The 19,371-nt window shown below is 51.9% G+C and overlaps 1 protein-coding gene and 1 pseudogene across 1 annotated transcript; one reads left to right on the top strand and one right to left on the bottom strand.

Annotated features, from left to right (window-relative positions):
- The first annotated feature begins 307 nt into the window (after window positions 1–307).
- On the top strand, window positions 308–1,304 carry LOC139684070 (olfactory receptor 14A16-like; annotated as a pseudogene).
- A 7,173-nt stretch (window positions 1,305–8,477) lies between these two features.
- LOC139684068 (olfactory receptor 14A16-like) lies at window positions 8,478–9,443 on the bottom strand. The gene has a single exon (XM_071579672.1). The coding sequence runs from the start codon at window positions 9,441–9,443 to the stop codon at window positions 8,478–8,480; it is 966 nt and encodes a 321-aa protein (XP_071435773.1).
- Window positions 9,444–19,371: the final 9,928 nt, after the last annotated feature.

The following is a 19,371-nucleotide window of genomic DNA, read 5'->3' as shown; positions in this document are numbered from 1 at the left end:
CAACAAGCCTTTCTGCATTAGCAGTGATTGCATTGAAAAATCCTGACTGTTCAAGCCAGTCCTTCTGCCACATGAACACAAACCCACTGTAGTGGGGCAGAGATGGCTCCTCCAGGCCCAACAGACACAGGCCTGACTGCTCATGGCACACCCAGACAGTGCAAGGGGAGCTCAAATCAGAAACCTGGATGAAGGATTTTCCCAGAGAAGGAAGAAGGGTAGATGAGGCAAAGTGAGACATTCTATGGGAAATGGCATCAGTGTAGGTCAAAGCAGCCTGTCCTGACTTGTCCCTGTCTTTTTCTACATGAACAGGTCCCCATGCCCAGAGGCAGCAAATGTCCAACAGCAGCTCCATCAGCCACTTCCTCCTCCTGCCATTGGCAGACACGCGGCAGCTGCAGCTCCTGCACTTGTGGCTCTTCCTGGGCATCTCCCTGGCTGCCCTCCTGGGCAACGGCCTCATCATCAGCGCCGTAGCCTCTGACCACCACCTGCACACCCCCATGCACTTCTTCCTGCTCAACCTGTCCCTCACAGACCTGGGCTCCATCTGCACCACTGTCCCCAAGGCCGTGCACAATTCCCTCTGGAACACCAGGGACATCTCCTATGCAGGATGTGCTGCTCAAATCTTTCTGCTTCTCTTCTTCTTTGGAACAGAGTTTTCCCTCCTCACCATCATGTGCTACGACCGCTACGTTGCCATCTGCAAACCCCTGCACTACGGGACCCTCCTGGGCAGCAGAGCTTGTGCCCACATGGCAGCAGCTGCCTGGGCCAGTGGCTTTCTCAATACTCTGCTGCACACAGTCAATACATTTTCCCTGCCCCTGTGCCATGGCAATGCCCTGGGCCAGTTCTTCTGTGAAATTCCGCACATCCTCAAGCTCTCCTGCTCACACTCTGACCTCAGGGAACTTGGTCTCCTTGTGGTTGGTGGTTTTCTATTATTGGGATGTTTCATTTTCATAGTTTTCTCCTATGTGCAGATCTTCAGGTCTGTGCTGAGGATCCCCTCTGAGCAGGGACGGCACAAAGCCTTCTCCACTTGCCTCCCTCACCTGGCTGTGGTCTCCCTGTTTGTCACCACTGTCGTCTTTGCCTATTTGAAGCCTCCTTCTATCTCTTCCCCATCCCTGGACCTGGTCCTGGCAGTTCTGTACACGCTTATGCCTCCAACACTGAACCCCCTCATCTACAGCCTGAGGAACCAGGAGCTCAAGGATGCTGTGAGGAAAATGATCACTGGATGCTTTTCAGCTGCCAAAACCTCCCTGCTTTGCTCTGTCAATGGCTTATAGTGTATGTCATGAGAGACCAAGTCTGTCCTCATTTATAACTGTTTTTTCCTCTTCTGATGTTACTGTTTTCAATGAAATGTCATTATTAAATTAATTTTTCTACTTAGACACCCATTTCTGTCACCAAGCCCAAGGACTGCCCTGGGCATCCTACCAGAGGGGCCATTCCCCACCTTGGATGCTCGTGACCTGGGCTGGGGCTGCACAGGGGGCTGTGGCACCATCTCTTGGGCAGTGGGACACAAAGAGGCCATGGAGCCACAGCCAGGAGGTGAGAGCAAGGCCAGACATAAACAAGGAATTTCTGTCTCCAGCAGAGCTGCACCCTGACCTTTGGGAGTCCTGTCACCCACAGTCATCATTTCCTTCTTTCCCAGACACTTTATGGCCATGACATACTGCACCACTTCTGTATTCTTGCTCCAGTGCTGGAACTCTCCTGCAGTGACACCATGTCACTGCTGCTCTTTGTGTTCCAAGCCTGATTTTCTGATCCAGCCTTCCCCTTCCTGATCACACTGGCAACCTGTGTGTGCTTCAGAGCTGCCATCCTGGGGCAGCTCCTGCCCAGCACAGGCAGCCACAAGGTCTCTCCACCTGCCCCTCTCACCTCACCAGTGCCACTGTTTTCTGCAGCACCCTCAGCCTTGCCCAGCACAGCCCTCCTGAGAGAGTCTGACACAGCCCTTGTTCTACATCATACTCAGCACCTGCTCACCCCTCTCACCTACAGCCTGATGGCCAGAAACATTCAGAGCAGGGAGGCACCAGGGAAAGTGCTCTGGGCAGCCATGGAGTGCACAAAGGGTGGTGTTCCTGTAGGAAGAAATCCCTGCTGCCTCCGTTATGAATGGCCCCAAGGAGCTGGACAGGCCTGTGTTGTGTTGTGGGCACTAAACTGGAACTGTGGGATATGGAAAAGGCCTTTGGTTTCAGGGATATTGAGGAGGGTGGGCAGTGTCATTGTGAGTCCTCTCTCACACACCTTGGGAAGGCCAGAGCCATCATAGAGATTCCTGGGGACTTGGGAAAAGCAGAGATGGAACCAGTTTGCAAACAGGGCAGGGAGGAGGACTGAGAGAGTTTCAGACTGGTCAGGCTCATCAGAGAAGGGGATATGGCAAGTCCTCTGCAGCCATCTCCAGGTTTTGGAAGGACAAGGGAGGGATTGCAGAACCCATGTGGGATGGAAAAAAAGGGGGTGTTGTGTGCCAAGACTTTAGCAAGAGCTTTGACATGGTCTTCTATGGTGTCCTTATGGCCAGATTGGTGAGAGCTGGAGTGAAGAAGTGGAACCTGTGGTGGGTGGGAATTTGGCTGAACAAAGAGTGTCAAATAAAATCAACAGAAAAAAGTCCAGTTGGCAGAAACATCCTGGTGAGATCTCCCAGTGATCAGCCCTTGAATACCACTGTAGAACATCTTTATTATCTCTCTATACAATGGGACCAAATGATTTTCAAGTCCTTTGTGGTTGATGCCACCTTTCAGGGAGGCCTTGAGCAACCTGTCTGGGCATAAAGAAAAATATTGTGATGGAAAATCCTATAAAATTAATTCACTCCCCTTTTATTCCCCACCAGTACAGAGAGGAAAAATAAGAGGAGGTATTAAGTGAAAAAGTAGAGTTTAGTGAGAAGAAATACAGCAGCAAAGACAACAATATCAAGAGTTCAAAGCAACAAGAGAGAGAGAAATCACTTTATCTCTCTGCCCTCAACTCCCTTTTATGTATAGATGGTTATCAACATGTGCTTCCCATTCCCCTTTTCCCCTGGGGGAACAAGATTAAAAATAAAACCATGGGAGAGAGGGGGCAAAGCAAAATCTGGAAAGTATCTCATCCAAGACAAGTTCTGCTGCCAAAGCAAACGCTGACTCCAGAGGGGCCCAAGGAGCAGCCACGACTCCGGTCCATGTGGTGGGGGGGGAGGCAGCGGGTCTGCTGATCCCTTGGAGTTCTAGGATCACACTGGCCCCTTGGCTCCTGAGGTTCTGAAATGCCTCAGGGTTCCTTTGGTTCCACGAGGACTCACATGTCACAATGGCCCCTTGATTCCATGGGATATCTCACTGTCCCCATACTCCTTTGGTTCAATGAGCCCCTGCAGTGTCACAATGGACCGTTGATGTCATGAGGTTCCACTGTGTCCCAGGGTTCATTTTGTTCCATGAGACTGTGCAGGGGCACAGTGGCCCCTTGAGTCCATAAAGTTCCTCACTGTCAGAATGGCCCCTTGATTCCATGAGGTTACTCCATGTCACAGGGCCCCTTGGGTTCCCTGAGGCCCTGAATGTCCAATGGCCTCTTGGTCCCATGCTTTTCCACAGTGTTCCTGGGTTCCTTTGGTTCCATGAAGTCCTGCACTGTCACAGTGGCCCCTTGTTTCCATGAGGTTCCACAGTATCCCTATGCCATCTTGAGTTATGAGGTTGAAGAGTGCCCCCAGGTCCCTCTGGCTCCATCAGGTCCTGTGGTGTCACAACTGCCCCTGGATCTGAAAAGGCTCCTCAGTGTCCCAGGGTCACTTTATTTCCATGACACTCAGCAGTGTCAAAATGACCCCTTGATTCCATGAGGTTCTGAAACATTTCAGGGTTATTTTGTCCATGAGGCCCCGCATGTCACAATGGCCCCTTGATTCCATGAGCTCCTGCAGTGTCCCAGGGTCCCTTTGGCTTCATAAGGCCCTGCAAGTGTGACAATGGCCCCTTGACTCCATGAGGTTGCAGTGTCATCACAAAGCTGAGACCATCCTGTTGGAAGTTCTGGGGAGATTGGGAGGAACTGGGACAGTTGGGGAAGGAAAGGGGAGCTTGGACAAAAGAGAGGAAACATTTTGATGATTTCCAAACAGGTTCAGGTCATGCTGAGAGTGCTGAAACACTGACTGTGCAAACACCTCTGATAGACCTTTACACAATTTCCAACCTCAAGCCCCAGCCTAAAAGTGCTGCCTCTCCCAGTGAAAGGAATCCACTGCTCAATGCCAACCTCAACCTGACCTCGAAGGAAAAGCCCAAAGACAGAACTCCAGACTCTTATTTAGACTCTAATGCCCCAATCCCAAACCTGCATTCTTAGTATGAAACCCAAGCTTTAATCCTAAACAGGACCAAAAAGCTCCTCCCCTAAACATGACTCCAACCCTGTCAGCACAGCACCAAACCTCCCTAAACTTCTACCTAATCCTGACACGAACCTCTAAACACCAACCCCTGACAATTAACGACCCCCACACAGCCCTTGGGAGCTGGGCAGGGACCTTGAGGGTCCAGAGCAGGCACAAGGTGTTGGGAGAGAAATGTGAGGTGACCTGGACCTGATCAGCTTGTGGGACACAAGGAGCAGATGGGTGGCAATGCTGTGAGGAGTCAGCTGTGCCTCAGCATCTCCAGGGGGCCTGTGGCTGGGAAGGGGCTGCCAGGTGCCATCTGTCACCTCCATGCCAGGCAGCAGCAGCCTTGGGCACCCAGAGGCAGCTGAGCCCCCTGTGCACACACACTGAGAGCTGCCCCAGCTGAGAGTCCCTCTCAGGGGCCCTGAGGAGCTCTGGGCTCTGGCAATACAAACCTCATGGAGTTTTGGAAGGGAAAGAGGCCAGTCCTGCCCTGGGGGCACAATGACCCAGAGATGAGGGCAGGGACATGAACAGCTCTGGAGTGACCCTGAGGAGAAGGCCCTGGGCTCTGTGAGGGATGTCCTGAGGCACAGGGGCTCGGGATGAAAGTTAATAAAGACAACAGGATGTGGGGCTGACTTGGGGGCAGTGTGGCCACCCAGACAGGGAAGTTGTCACCCCTCTGGACTCAGCCCTGGGGTAACACTTCTGGGCTGGTCTGTCTGTCTATGAGGCCCATCCTTGGGGAGGAATGAAGAAGAACTGGAGTTGGGCCAGAGGAGATCAGGCAGGATGGAGATGTTCTTGGTGGTGGAATGAGAAAGAAAGCCACATAGACAGATTTGGAATGTTCAGAGTGGAGGTGAGGAAATAGAAATATCCCTCAAAGGGGAGCCTTGTGGTGCAAGAGGTCACTCAGAGAGGGTCTGGACCATGCCATGGCTTTGTGTTCCAAGGAACAGCCAGTGATGGGTGCACAGACATCAGTGAGGGCACAGAAATGCTGCTGGGAGGGCTGGGTGGTAAAGCAGGATGGGTGTGTGCAGCCTGCAAGGCCAGAGGAGCAGCAGGGACAGGGCAGGACAGGCTGCAGGAGAGATGGCCAAGGGCTCTGGCAGGGCTGGAAGGCACAAAGGCACCCAGGGCTTTGTCCCCAGCACTCTGACAGGTACCTCTGCCACTGAGGCCACCACAAGGAACTTTCCTTTGAGGGTCTGCACCTTGTTTCTCCCTAACCCCTCCCTTTGGAGACTGGGAGGGGTTGCAGAAATTTTGACATTTGTCATTTCACACCCTCACCCCCTCCTGCCCCACAAACAGCCCTGAGCCACCAGTGAGGGACAGGACCTGTTGGCCCAGGGCCTGAGACTCAGGCCTTGGCCTTTGTGCTTCCTCAAAGAAACCCAGGGTTTTCTCAGCTTTCCAGGTGCCTGCACAGAGCCTTTGTCTCCCTGCAATCAGGGCCTCCAAGGATCTGCTCTAACGAGTCCCTGGGGAGGCTTTGTCAGTGCCTGCCCTCAGTGGGGCCCATTGATGCTTCAGGAGACTTGGAGTTTGGCTTCTGACTTCTTGAGAACTTCTTCATTGTTTTATCAGTTCCTGAGGACCATGAACTCATCTCCAAATACACAGTAGGGCTCATTAAAGCACAGAAAAATCAATTTCTTTCTCTTCCTTTAATTGACTTCAAGTCTTCAAGACTTGTATTATTTGGAGTTTAGTTAAGGAGGAAAATTTCAATATGGACCTGACAAAAATATTTATTTTTTAATGAATGGGGATGATTTACACAGACACTTCAAATGCAAGAGGGCCAGGGTGAAAAGGAATCAGATACAAAATAGGGCAAAAGAGATTAGCAGCCCTTAACCATTGACCAATTTGACAGTTACCATCTGCTTCAATAGCATTGATTAGCAATTTTAACAGTGACTCAACTGCAGAGTCACAATAACAACATTCACACCACACTCAATTCACACACACTCACAGGCAGAGAGGAGTGGACACATCAATATCTGTGTGTGTAAAGGTACCCATCCAAAATTCTCCTTGTTGTCCGTGAAACACTCCCATCCAATCCCTTTGTGTTTCCCAAGAGACGAGGGTGGCACCTGGAGGAGTGTGTTTGTTGAGGGGATAAGAATTGTCCTGGGCATCAGCAATGCTCTAATCCCAAATATTCTGGGGTTCCAGCAACATAATCAAACATTTTCTGCAGCATCTCTTTACTGGGTAAAAATCTGGTTGGATGATCAAGCCAAGGGAGTGGGGGGGAATCAAGTTACATCGAGGGGTGTTCCCAGGGCTCAGTGTTGGGGTCAGCTTAGTTCAATTATTGTTATAAACGACCTTGACAAGGGCATTGAGTGCACCCTTAGTCAGTTTGCAGATCACACCAGGCTGGGTGGGATTGCTGACCTGCTGGAGGGCAGGAAGGCTCTGCAGAGGGCTCTGGACAGGCTGGATCAATGGGCCCAGGCCACCTGGATGTGGTTGAACAAGACCAAGTGCCAGGTCCTGCACTGGGGTCACAAGTACCCCCAGTCCGTGGCAATGCTCTGCAACTGATCCCCACAGCCTGTCCTGTGTCCTTAGTCTCTTCATTTCCAAGAACTTGGTGAGAAAAGGGAGCTCTGTGCTCTGAGCATGGAGGGAGATCCAAGTGCCACTGAAGTAGGAACCAAAACTCATCAGGTTTGTGTTCTTTGGGAGGTTGGGAACTGGTGATGCTTAGAGGCACAGTCCCTTCATTGCCCAGAGAAAAAATAAACACAGTAACATTTCTAAACATCACAGCTCTTTGTGCAGCTTTCCTCAGCCTCAGCAACCTGGATGACCCACGTCCTTGCTGTGCTGGTCACACAGCCCAGGGTGCTCCTGGCCTCCCTTGCTGCCAGGGCACACGGCTGCCTCCTGCCCAGCTCCTGCCCACCCACAGCTGCCTTACAGGGCTGCTCCCAGCCAGGCAGCTCCCAGCCTGTGCCATGGCCAGGGGAGGCCCCTGCAGGGGCACACACTGCCATTTGTCCTCTGGCATTGCAGGAGGTTCCTGCCAAGATGGGCTCTCCTCCTCCCTCAAGCTTTCCCTGAGCACAGAGGCCTGAGAGACCTTTCCAGTAAAGACTCAGGCAGAGAAGCCATGGAGTCCCTCAGCACCACAGCAGTGTCTCCTGGAATTAAATCCCCCTCCCCATCCCACAGCAGCCCAGCATTTCCCTCCTTCAGCCTTGGTCTCCAGTACAGCCACTGAGGCTCTTTTGGCTCCAGACTTTTCCTGCAGCCACCAACTCCAGGGGAGCTTTGCCTTTCCCACAGTCCCACGTGCACAGCTCAGGCCATGCCCAGGAATTCCTTGTCTGTGCCTGGCCTTGCTCCCACCCCCTGGCAGTGACTCTGTGGCCCCTTTGTGCCCCACTGCCCCACAGTTGGTCCCACAACCCCCTGTGCAGCCCCAGCCCAGGTCAGGAGCATCCAGGGTGGGGAACAGCCCCTCTGATGGGATGCCCAGGGCAGTCCCTGGGCTGGGTTAAAATAAACAATTTATAAACGGTGGAGAGAAAGGACTTCACCAACAAGCTTATGAAGTTTATAGTGAAGACCTTTTATTACACAAAGCACACAGTTTATATAGGGTTAGGACTACAGCTTATTGGCTAAAAGAGTTTACACATCACCACTCCAGATACTTCAATTGGTTAAAACCTATCTCTCACAAGTCCCACGTTTATATTATTTATCATGGCTGTTTTGGTGTTTTTGCAGAGTCCTGTGAATTCCTACTATGTGATTTCTTGCGGAGTAAACCACCTCCCTATCAGCCAGCAGCAGCTGAGCTCCTTGCTGCCTCTGGCTGATAGCTCAGTCTCACAGGGTGTTCTATAGATCTGAATTGCTCACTTTTGATTTTACTCTAACAACACTGGGTTACAGAAAATGGGGGAGCTAAATAGTAGAATGAAGTTAATCATGAAATATCATTGAAGACAAAAATATTAGAAAGGGAAAAAACAATGATAAATGAGGTTAGATTCATCTCTCATGACATAAACTACAGGCCATTGACAGAGGAAAGCAAGCAGTGTCTGGTTGCTGAAAAGCATCCAGTCATCTTTTTCTTCACGGCATCCTTGAGTTCTTGGTTCCTCAGGCTGTAGATGAAGGGGTTGAGTGTTGGAGGCAGCACGGAGTACAGAACTGCCAGGACCAGGTCCAGGGCTGGGGAGGAGACAGAAAGGGGCTTTAGGTAGGCAAATAAGGCAGTGGTGAGAAACAGGGAGACCACAGCCAGGTGAGGGAGGCACGTGGAAAAGGCTTTGTGCCTTCCCTGCTCAGAGGGGATCCTCAGCACAGCCCTGAAGATCTGCACATAGGAGAAAACTATGAAAATGAAACATCCCAGAAAAGAAACCCCACTAACCACAATGAGCCGAAGTTCTCTCAGGTAGGAGTGTGAGCAGGAGAGCTTGAGGATCTGGGGCACTTCACAGAAGAACTGGCCCAGGACATTGCCATGGCATAAGGGCAGGGAAAATGTATTGGCTGTGTGCAGGAAACCATAAAGAAACCCAGTGGCCCAGGCAGCTGCTGCCATGTGGGCACAAGCTCTGCTGCCCAGGAGGGTCCCGTAGTGCAGGGGTTTGCAGATGGCAACGTAGCGGTCGTAGCACATGATGGTGAGGAGGGAATACTCTACTCCAACTAAGAGGAACATCAGAAAGAACTGTGCAATACATCCCTTATAGGAGATGGTTCTGATGTTCCAGAGGGAGTTGTGCATGGCTTTGGGGACAGTGGTGCAGATGGAGCCCAGGTCTATGAGGGACAGGTTGAGCAGGAAGAAGTGCATGGGGGTGTGCAGGTGGTGGTCAGAGGCTACGGCGCTGATGATGAGGCCGTTGCCCAGGAGGGCAGCCAGGAAGATGACCAGGAAGAGCCACAAGAGCAGGAGCTGCAGCTGCCGCGTGTCTGCCAATGGCAGGAGGAGGAAGTGGCTGATGGAGCTGCTGTTGGACATTTGCTGCCTCTGGGCATGGGGACCTGTTGATGTAGAAAAAGACAGGGACATGTCAGGACAGGCTGCTTCGAGCTAAACTGGTGCCATTTCCTGTACACTGTCCCCCTTTGTCTCAACCACCCTTGTTCCTTCTCTGAGGAAAACCCTCATCTCAGTCCCTGACTTGAGCTCCCTTTTGACTGTCTGAGTGTGCCAAGAGCAGCCAGGCCTGTGTGTGTGGGCTCTGGAGAAGCCATCCCTGCCCCACTGCGGTGCCTTTGGGGACTTGTGGCATATTCTGGATTTGTCAGATGGAATCATTCCTAATGCAGAAAACTTATTAGCATCTACACTCTCAGTTCTTAAGGACAGGGATGGCAGGAAGGGGATTTAGGGAATACTTTTCTTGGCCACTTTCCATGCCTGCTTCTCTGAGGTCAGAAATCCCCAGCATTTCTGCTGCACACAGAATGAGCCACAGCCAGGTCTGGGAGGTAAAGGGATTCCTGTAGCTCAGGGCAAGGTAAAGAACTGGACAGTCTTCTTCCCCACTGCCCTGTGGTTGCACCTTTGGGGATCAGAGGACAATCACCTCCTCCATGTTACCCTGAGAAGAAACCAGACCCTGCTGAGAGCAGAGGGATCACTGAATGTCTCAGCCTTTCTTAAGGTCTTTGGGGAAGAATCAATTGTGCCAAAGACACAGTTCATTTGACAAACCCAACAGTGTTTCCTCAGTTATAACATCTCTGTGCTTCTCCATGGGGAATTCTGGTAGCACAAATATGCTGTAGGATAGATTTGCATCTAGGATTTGCAGCTCAGTGCTTGGCAGGACATGACAAGGAGATCCCTGAGTGCCCTGGGGATGGTGGCTCATTAAGGGAGAGTCAGCTCATTCCCCTGTCACACACACTGCCCACAGCCCACAGGTTAGAGGAAAGCTTTAACATTGCATTCCTAAGGACACACCTGCATGACAGGAATCACAAGGGCAGTGCCTGACTCAGATGCTGCAAATCCCAGAGCCTCACTGAGAGAACAAGACAAGAACAGTATCAGAGTAGTGGAGAAAGAAGGAAAAATATTGTGGTGCCTTCTCTGAGAGGCCAGGGCAGAGACAGCAGGCACTGAGGACAGTGTTACCCTGACCCAGCTGTGCCACCTCACAAACACCAACAGTGCCCTCCTTCCCACAGCATTTCTCCTTTTAGCTCCCCTTCATTCCCTGATCATATCCCTGCTGCCTGGACATTTTCCTCCTGGCAGGTGCCTTTTCCCTCTCAGCACTCCCAGTCCCATCCCACCCTCTGTGCACTCACCCCAGCCCTACAGAAACCTGCCTGTCTGCAGGGCACTGCCTGGGGCATGTTCTCTTTGCAGGTGGGAAAGGGCAGGTCACAACAACCCTGATGGGCCCAGAAAAGGTGATCCTGGTGCTGTCCATTGCTGAGGCACTTCAGGAGGATCCCAGAAGACAGACTGACTCAGAGTTACACATCAGCAGTCTCAGTACATGCTCAAATATTGTGCTGATGGTCCTTGTGCGTCCCTTCCGCCTCCTATTGTGCGTCTCTCATCCCCCAACAATCTCACCCTGCTCCAAGGAGTAAATTGAAAACACACTCAGGAAAGCACCTTATTACAATAATCCCTGATTTACCATCTTCTCAGAAAGTGTCCTCCAGAGCCATTCCCAGGTGGATCTGGAGCTGTGAGCAGCCCTGACCCACACAGCACCCTCTCAGGAGCAGGACCCTGCCCTGCTCAGAGCTGCTCCTTCCTCCCACAGCTTCTCCCCAGACCTGTGAGCAGCTCCCCGGGCTGGCTGAGAGCTGCCCCTGGCAGGCAGCAGAGTCCCTGCCCCAGCACAGCACCCTGGGCTGCAGGACCCTGCTCTGCACCACAGCCCTGGGCACCCCTGGCTGCACACCCACCTTCACAGACCTGCAGCACACAATGGGAACAGGGATTGCCTTGCTCTGTCCCTCGGATGGTGCAGGAGGCAAACCCAGCTCTGCTGTGTGGCCACCTCCTCTGCACTGGAGGAACTGGGAGAGTCCTCCAGAAAGGTCCTAAATGCTGTGGGATGTGCCAGTTTAGGAGATCCCTACAGGAACTGAAGTTTATCCTCCTTAAAGTCGACTGTTTCAGAGTGATAATTTCTCCTCTAGTGAGATATAAGCAAGCTCTCCTCTGTCTTCTTCCAAACTGTGCTTAACTTCTCTCTCACTTCTCTGCTGTGCCCTGGGTGTCTGCAGGCAGTGCCCTGAGCCCTGCTGGGCTGTGCACAGGAGCTGCTCCTGGGCAGAGCTGTCTCTCTGCAGCACTGCCCGCTTGCCAGGAGCTCCCTGTGTGCCAGGAGCCCGGCCCAGCTCAGCATCTAAAGAACAAACCCTGGTGGGAGTTTGGTCCTGACTCCCTGAACATCAGGCCCTGAGTGGAACTTGAGGAGACCTCACAGGAATTCAAAGTCGTGTTGCAACTCCAAAGTTTCTTGTAGTTTGAATGGGTCTCACTGAGGGACACAAAGGAGAAAATGTCCCCAGGTTCCAGTTAGAGCAGAAAACTGGAGGTAGTGCTGACAGCTGGGGACAGGCAAAGTAAAGTTGGCTCTGATGCTGAATAAACCTGGATGTGTTTCACTAATCCAGAGGTCTAAGCCTTGACCACGTTAAGGAAATGTCACAGCCATGCCACCCAGTCCCTGGAAAGGGAGATCCTGTCCCTCCCTCTCATTCCTCAGGGCTCTTCCTGGGGCACAGGGATGTGGGGATGTGAAATGCCAAGGGCAGGAGTATGGGGTGGCACCTCCCGGGCTGCTGAGCAGGGACAAGGAGGGAATGAGGCCCCAGGGCTGCAAGGCTCACTTGTCTCCTCATGCCATCAGTGGCACACACAGCAGCCATGGCCAAAGGCCTGCACAAGTTGGCTCTGGCAGGGCCTTTCAGCTTCTGCACATCCCTGTCTCCTCTCCAGCCCAGACTGTCCTACAGTGTCCATGCCCTGCCCCTTTCCCTGCAGGCTGTTGTCATCCCCCTGACTGCCCCACCTGGCTGGCACCTTCTTGCACTGACATCTCTCCCTCCTCCCTGGCTCTTCCTTGGAATACAAAGCCTTGGGCTGATCCAGACTTTTTCTGGGGGCGTGTTGCCCCACAGCACTGCTCTCAGAGGGGAATTCCTTTCTCCTCATATCCACCCTGAATCTCCCCAGCTGCCCTTGGTGGCATTATTTCTTTCTCATGCTGTTTCTCACTACAAAGGAAAGTTTCACCATCTATGGTGGAGAGCACTTCAAGCACTCTCTGGCCTCTCCTGTGCTCTACTCAGTCTCCACACCACTGAGCCCTGGGCTTTCAGTCCTTATCTATTGCTCATGTGCTTGAGGCGTCCAAGTGCATTCATGGGCCATCTCTGGTCCCTCTCCACGTGTTTAGCCATGACAATGCAGAGCTGCTTGTCCAAGAAAGATGGAGTGACACATTTTGCCAAGGGTTGTATTGGCAGAAGAAGGCACAGTACCTGAAACTGATTGAGGGGAGATTTACATTGGATGTCAGGAAGAAATATTTTATATGAAGGTGGAAGGAACCTGGAATAGGTTGCCCACTATGTGCAAAAACCCGCCCCTGGAGGTGTCCAAGGTTGGGAGCTTTGGGCAACCTGAACTCGTGGAAGGTGTCCCTGGATAATGAAAGGGAAAGTTGGTCGAGAGGCTCTTTCAGGTCTCTTCCAACCCAACCCATTTTATCAGTCTTTCATTTCTATATCTCCAATACCCTCACCACAGTGCTGCAAATATCTGCATACACAATGTCAGCATTTTGATGTGACCCAATCCCCAGAGCTTTATACAAATGAATGAACTGCCATTTTAGAGACATGAATTTCATGGTATTTGGAGGAACCATTCAAAACTCTGAAGTTCCAAAGGAACTAAGAGAAATTTACAACATCTCTGCATGAAAAGCTCACCGAGTACTCTGAGTTGTGCCCGTGGCCTTCAGTGAGTTGGGGCTGCCCTGGGGCTTCTCCTCCAGTGGGATGTGCCCTGGTCATGGAACAGCAAAGGCACTTCCTACCCCAGCAATCTGCATCCTTCTGCATGTCAGGCCCCCACTCACTGTCCCTCACTCCGCTCAGTGTTTGCCTTGGCTCGTGGGTGCACTTGATTAGATCTGCTTGAGTGTTCTGAGGCACAATCCAACACTTATTGCCTTCTGCACCCACAGCATAAGAAATACCACTTGCCCTTTCTATGGGGTGGACCTGATGGATGTTTTTGCATTACTGCTTTTAATTCCCCCTTTTGGAAGATGACATTTTCCCAAGCTGGATCAAGATGTTGGGCTCTTTCACAGTTACCTGAAGTAACTCAGAATCATAGAATGTCCTGAGTTTCAGAGACCTTAAAAGATCATCTAATTCCAACCCCAGTGACATGGACAGGGACACCTTCCACTAGGCCTCATTGCCCAGAGCTCAGTCCAACCTGGCCTTGAACACTCCAGGGATGGGGCAGCCACAGCTTCTCTGGGAAACCTGTGCCAGTTCCTCAGCACCCTCATAGGGAAGAATTTCTTCCTAATATCTCATCTACACCTGCTCTCTGTCAGTGTGAAGCCATTCCCTCTTGTCCTGTCACTCCAGGTCCTTGTAAACAGTCTGTGTCCATCCTTCTTGTTTGCTCCCTTTGGGTCCTGGAAGGCCACAATTTGGTCACCCCAAAGGTTCTCTTCTCCAGGCTGAACAATCCCAATTCTCTCAGCATTTCCTCATGGCAGAGCTGCTCCATCCCTCTGATCATCTTGGTGCCTCCTCTGCACTCATTCCAACAGCCTCCTGTGCCGGGACCCCAGAGCTGGAGGCAGCTCTGCAGGTGGGGCAACATCCACCCATGTGTGTTCCTGCAAGTGCAGTGTGGAACCTCATGGAACCAAAGGGACATTGTGACACCACAGAACCTCATGGAACCAAAGGGACATTGTGACACTTCAGATTCTCATAGAAACAAAGGAAATCTGGAACATTTCTGAACGTCAAGGAGTCAATGGGCCACTGTGACACTTGAGGCCTCACCAAACCAAATGGACACAGGGACACCGTGGAACCTCTTGGAGATACGGGGCCACCATGACACTGCAGGGCCTCAGGGAACACAGAGAACACTGAGACTTTTCAGAATCTCATTGAACCAAGGGGCCTTTGTCTTTTGTGGGGCCTCCTGGAACCAGATCAACCCCAGGACATTTTGGAACCTCATGGCATCAAGGTGCCACTGTGGCTCTGCAGAGCCTTATGGACAGTGACGGGATGTTGTACCCTGATCAGGCCCAGAATCTGCTCAGAGAATGCAAACAGTGCAGGCTCTCTGTGCTGAGTTACTGCTGGCACCAAGGTGCTGGTTTGGTGTTGAATTCTGCTAAAACCAGCCTGGTTCACCAAACTGCAAATACACATCCTGCTTTTTGAAACAGGAGCTGACAGATAAGCTGCTCACTGGCCTGGAAATACAGGACCTGCAATCCCTCACTGTGTAACTTTAAATCCCAGCCCAACTCTCATATGGCACATCCTTCCACAGACTGCCTTGAAGTGTGTGGAGCTTCTCCCATGAAGAAGGAGGGTTCTTCATGGTCACTGCCCAGGGGTTAAGGGAAGGACAGAGATATGCCCTCTTTATCTGTGTGGTAAATTACAACAATCCCTGCTGAATGATTGTTTCTTTTTTGCTGGCTTTGATACAACTGCTTGAAAATGATGCTTTTGATACAGTGCACTGCACTATTTTATGCTCTAATATACTATACTAGGAGGTTTTTAGCTTTTCCACAGTGTAGTAAATATTTCTGATTTAGATCTTTAATCTGTTCACTTATCTGTTTCTTTCTCTGTCCATTTATCATAATAAATAATACATTAGATATAAGTACATCTGATATGCCATCATTAAAACCTGCAGGAGAAGTGATTCAATCACATCTCTATAATTCCCTAAATTTTAACCCCAAAGTAAACCTGAGGCTAAGATTGGACCCTGTCACACTCAGGCTCCTCTCTAAGAAGGGTTTAGAAAGCAATGGGGTCCTTTCTGCACCTCATAGCTCAATGAGGTGCCTTCTCTAATAACCTTTATCTAAGCCTTCCATATTTTCTGTGACACAATGAGATTCCACAAAGTCTCAAGACACCTTTGGTTCCATGGGCTTTCCCAATGTCACTATGGTCCCCTGATTCCATGAATTTCCACAGTATCTCAGGTTTCTTTTCATTCCATGAGGCCCCACAGATCCAAAATGGACCCTTCATTCCATGAGGTTCAGCAGTGACACAATGGTGGTTTCAGAGATGGTGGAGCTTTTTTTTCCCTTTGCAGTTGGAAATAGAATGAGAAAGAAATAAGGTCACCAAGGGCAATGGAGGAGGTGCAGACTGGAAACAAGGAGAAAGGAATTTCTTTCCAAGGTCAGAGCAGTGGTGAAACACATCCCCCAGAAGGAGCCTGGATCAGCCCAAGGCTTTATGGAAGAGCCAGGGAGGAGGGAGAGATGTCAGTGCAGGAAGGTGCCAGCCAGGTGGGGCAGTCAGGGGGATGACAACAGCCTGCAGGGAAAGGGGCAGGGCTTGGACACTGTAGGACAGCCTGGGCTGGAGAGGAGACAGGGATGTGCAGAAGCTGAAAGGCCCTGACAGAGCCAACTTGTGCAGGCCTTTGGCCATGGCTGCTGTGTGTGCCACTGATGGCATGAGGAGGCAAGTGAGCCTTGCAGCCCCTGGCCCTCATTAACCATAGAATCATAGATTTGATTGGGTTGGAAAAGACCTCCGAGATCATCAGGTCCAACCCTTGGTCCAACTCCAGTCCCTTTACCAGACCATGGCACTCAGTGTCATGTCCAATCTCACTTGAAAAATCTGCAGGGATGGTGAATCAACCCCCTCTCTGGGCAGCCCATACCAATGCCTGAGCACTCTCTCTATAAAGACTTTTTTTCTCATCTCCAATTTAAATTTCCGCTGGCAGAGCTTGAGCCCATCGTGCCCCCTTGTCCTACTGCTGAGTGCCTGGGAGAAGAGACCAACCCCCACCTGGCCACCTGAGGTCACCTCTGAGCCTCCTCTTCTCCAGGCTAAACAACCTGAGCTCCCTCAGCCTCTCCTCACAGGACTTGTGCTCCAGTCCCTTCTCCAGCCTTGTTGCTCTTCTGTACACCCACTCCAGCCCCTCAAGATCTTTCCTGAACTGAGGGGCCCAGAACTGAACACAACACTCAAGTTGTGGCCTCACCAATGCAGAGTCCAGGGGAAGGGTCACTGCCCTGGTCCTGCTGGCCACGCTAGTTTTGCTCCAAGACAGGATCCCACTGGCCTTCTTGGCCCCCTGGGCACACTGTTGGCTCATGTTGAGCTTCCGGTCACTCAGTCCCCCAAGGTCCCTCTGCCTGGCTGCTCTCCAGCCACTCTGTGCCCAGCCTGGAGCAATGCAGGGGGTTGTTGTGGCCAAAGGGCAGGACCTGCACTTGGCCTTGTTGAACTTCATCCCATTGGAATCAGCCCATCTCTCAAGTCTCTCCAAATCCCTCTGCAGAGCCCTCCTGCCTTCCAGCAGGTCGACACTCCCTCCCAACTTGGGGTCATCAGCAAATTTGCTGATGATGGACTCAATCCCCTCATCTAAATCATCAATAAAGATGTTAAACAGGACTGGACCCAACACTGACCCCTGGGGAACACCACTGGTGACCGGCCACCAGCTGGATGACTCCTTGTCCCTGTTCAGCAGCCTGGGAGATGCCACCCCATCATCCTGCCCCTGGCATTTCACATCTCCACATCCCCACATCCCAGTGCCCCACCAAGAGCCCTGAGGAATGAGGGAGGAACAGGATCTGCCTTCCCAGGGGCTGGGTGGCATGGCTGTGATATTTCCTTTACAAGGTCAAGGCTTAGACCTCTCGATGAGTTAAACACATCTGTGTTTATTCAACATCAAAGCCAACTTTACTTTGCTTGTCCCACCTTTCATCACTACCTCCAGTTTTCTACTCTAACTGAATGCTGGGGACATTTTCTCCATTGTGTCCCTCAGTGGGACCCATTAAATCTACAAGAAACTTTGCAGTTGGAAGAAGACTTTCTATTCTTGAGAGGTTTTCTCAAGTTCCACTCAGGGCCTGGTGTTCAGGGATTAAGCACGAAATTCCCCCCAGGGGCTGTTGCTGTGCTGCTGAGCTGGGCCGGGCTCCTGGCACACAGGGAGCTCCTGGCAAGCGGGCAGTGCTACAGAGAGACAGCTCTGCCCAGGAGCAGCTCCTGTGCACAGCCCAGCAGGGCTCAGGGCACTGCCTGCAGACACCCAGGGCACAGCAGAGAAGTAAGACACTGATGAGAGGCTTTGTGGAGTGTCAGAATGCTGAGAGTTCACTGATGGAATCACCTGAACAGTCCTTAACACAGTAAGTCTCTGGGTTCAGGGCGATACAGGAGTGTGCTGGAGGGCTCTCCCAGAGCTCACACATGTTGCTGCAGCTCACATTTGGCAGGATGGCTCTCAGGGTTCCTTTTTGTGGAGGAGGACATGCTCCAGAGCAAGGACAACCTGTGGCATCATCAGAGAGAGACACAGCATGAAATCTTTCTTCTGGGGATGGCAGAAGGGTGGGAAGGTGGGTGCTTAGCCAGGGGTGCCCAGGGCTTCTCTGTCCGAGTAGGGTCCCTTCATTCAGGGGACTGAGTGTCAGGGCAGGGGCTCTGCTGCTGCCAGGGGCACTCTCAGCCTTCCTGGGGATCTCCCAGGGTGCTCCAGGAATAAGATCTAGGTGAAGGTGTGACACCTGTCAGGGCAGGGTCCTTCTGCAGGTGAATGGGTGCAGTGGGGTCAGAGCTGCTCACAGCTCCAGATCACCCAAGGTTACTTTAATAAAGACATCAAGGCAGCATTAACCTGAAGGGAGAGTCTGTGCTTTGAGTTTTCCACTCTTCGTGGTCTGGGGGGGGAGATAGAGATGGCAATTTATTTTTCTTCTCATATGAAGGCACTGAGATTCCATTTCTCATGAATTTCTGAGCTTCTTCCAAACCCCAGCACAGCCAGAACTGCCTCTGGGCATTGCCCTGTGCCGGGAGGGCTCTACAGGGCAGAGCTGAGCACCCAGGGCCGGGATGGGCTTTGGGAGCACTGCCAGGGCACAGCCCTGGGCACAGGGAAGCAGCTACTGGCAGGGACATCTCCAGGCAGCAGAGCCCTGGGCAGGGAGTGAGAGGGAGTTGCTGCTGAAATGCCGTGGCAGGGCAGTTAGGGCAGCTCTGGCCATCTCCTACTCTGCTGATTTTTTCCCAGAAGAAGCCCCTGATCTCCTCCAATAGCCAGGAGAGCCTTTACCTCAAAGGCCATGGGGTCAGGGGCATCTCTTGACACACAGAGCCCTGATGAGGGGAAACTCCCTTTGCCCATCTGCTTGTCCCTGTGGGGTGTCCAGAGGAGTGGGGCACAATTTCCCCATTTCTCCTTCTCTTCATGCTGCCTTTGTTCCCAGCTCAGGTGGGAGCTCCGGGCAATGGGTCTACAGGACTCTCCATTGAGGATGTAACACCTCTGGGACATTCAGCCCTTTCCCTGGATGATCCTGCTATGCTGCAGGCTGCCTTCCTGAAGGGCACAGCTGTGCCATTGCAGCTCTGTGTTCCCCACAGCCCCTCAGCACCGAGGCCATGGCAGTGGGGCTGCAAGGTGTGTGCAGGCAGCTGCAATGAGCCCTCTGTGCCCCTGGCTGGGAGGGGAGAGCTGAGATCTGCCTTGGGTAGGATGAGACAGGATGAGGAGTTTGGAGATGTGCACTTGCAAACTGAAGTCACCAGCTCTCAGCAGTGTGCAGCTTCTCCTCATGAGAACACTTGAGTGCCTTTGCCCTGCAGGTCAAAGAGGTGACAGCCTTGGGCAGCTGAGA

This window comes from Pithys albifrons, chromosome 31, assembly GCF_047495875.1.
Source record: "Pithys albifrons albifrons isolate INPA30051 chromosome 31, PitAlb_v1, whole genome shotgun sequence".
Classification (NCBI taxonomy): Eukaryota; Metazoa; Chordata; class Aves; order Passeriformes; family Thamnophilidae; genus Pithys; species Pithys albifrons.
Note: the sequence above shows the minus strand (reverse complement) of the source record. Positions and strands in the feature narration are given on the sequence as shown.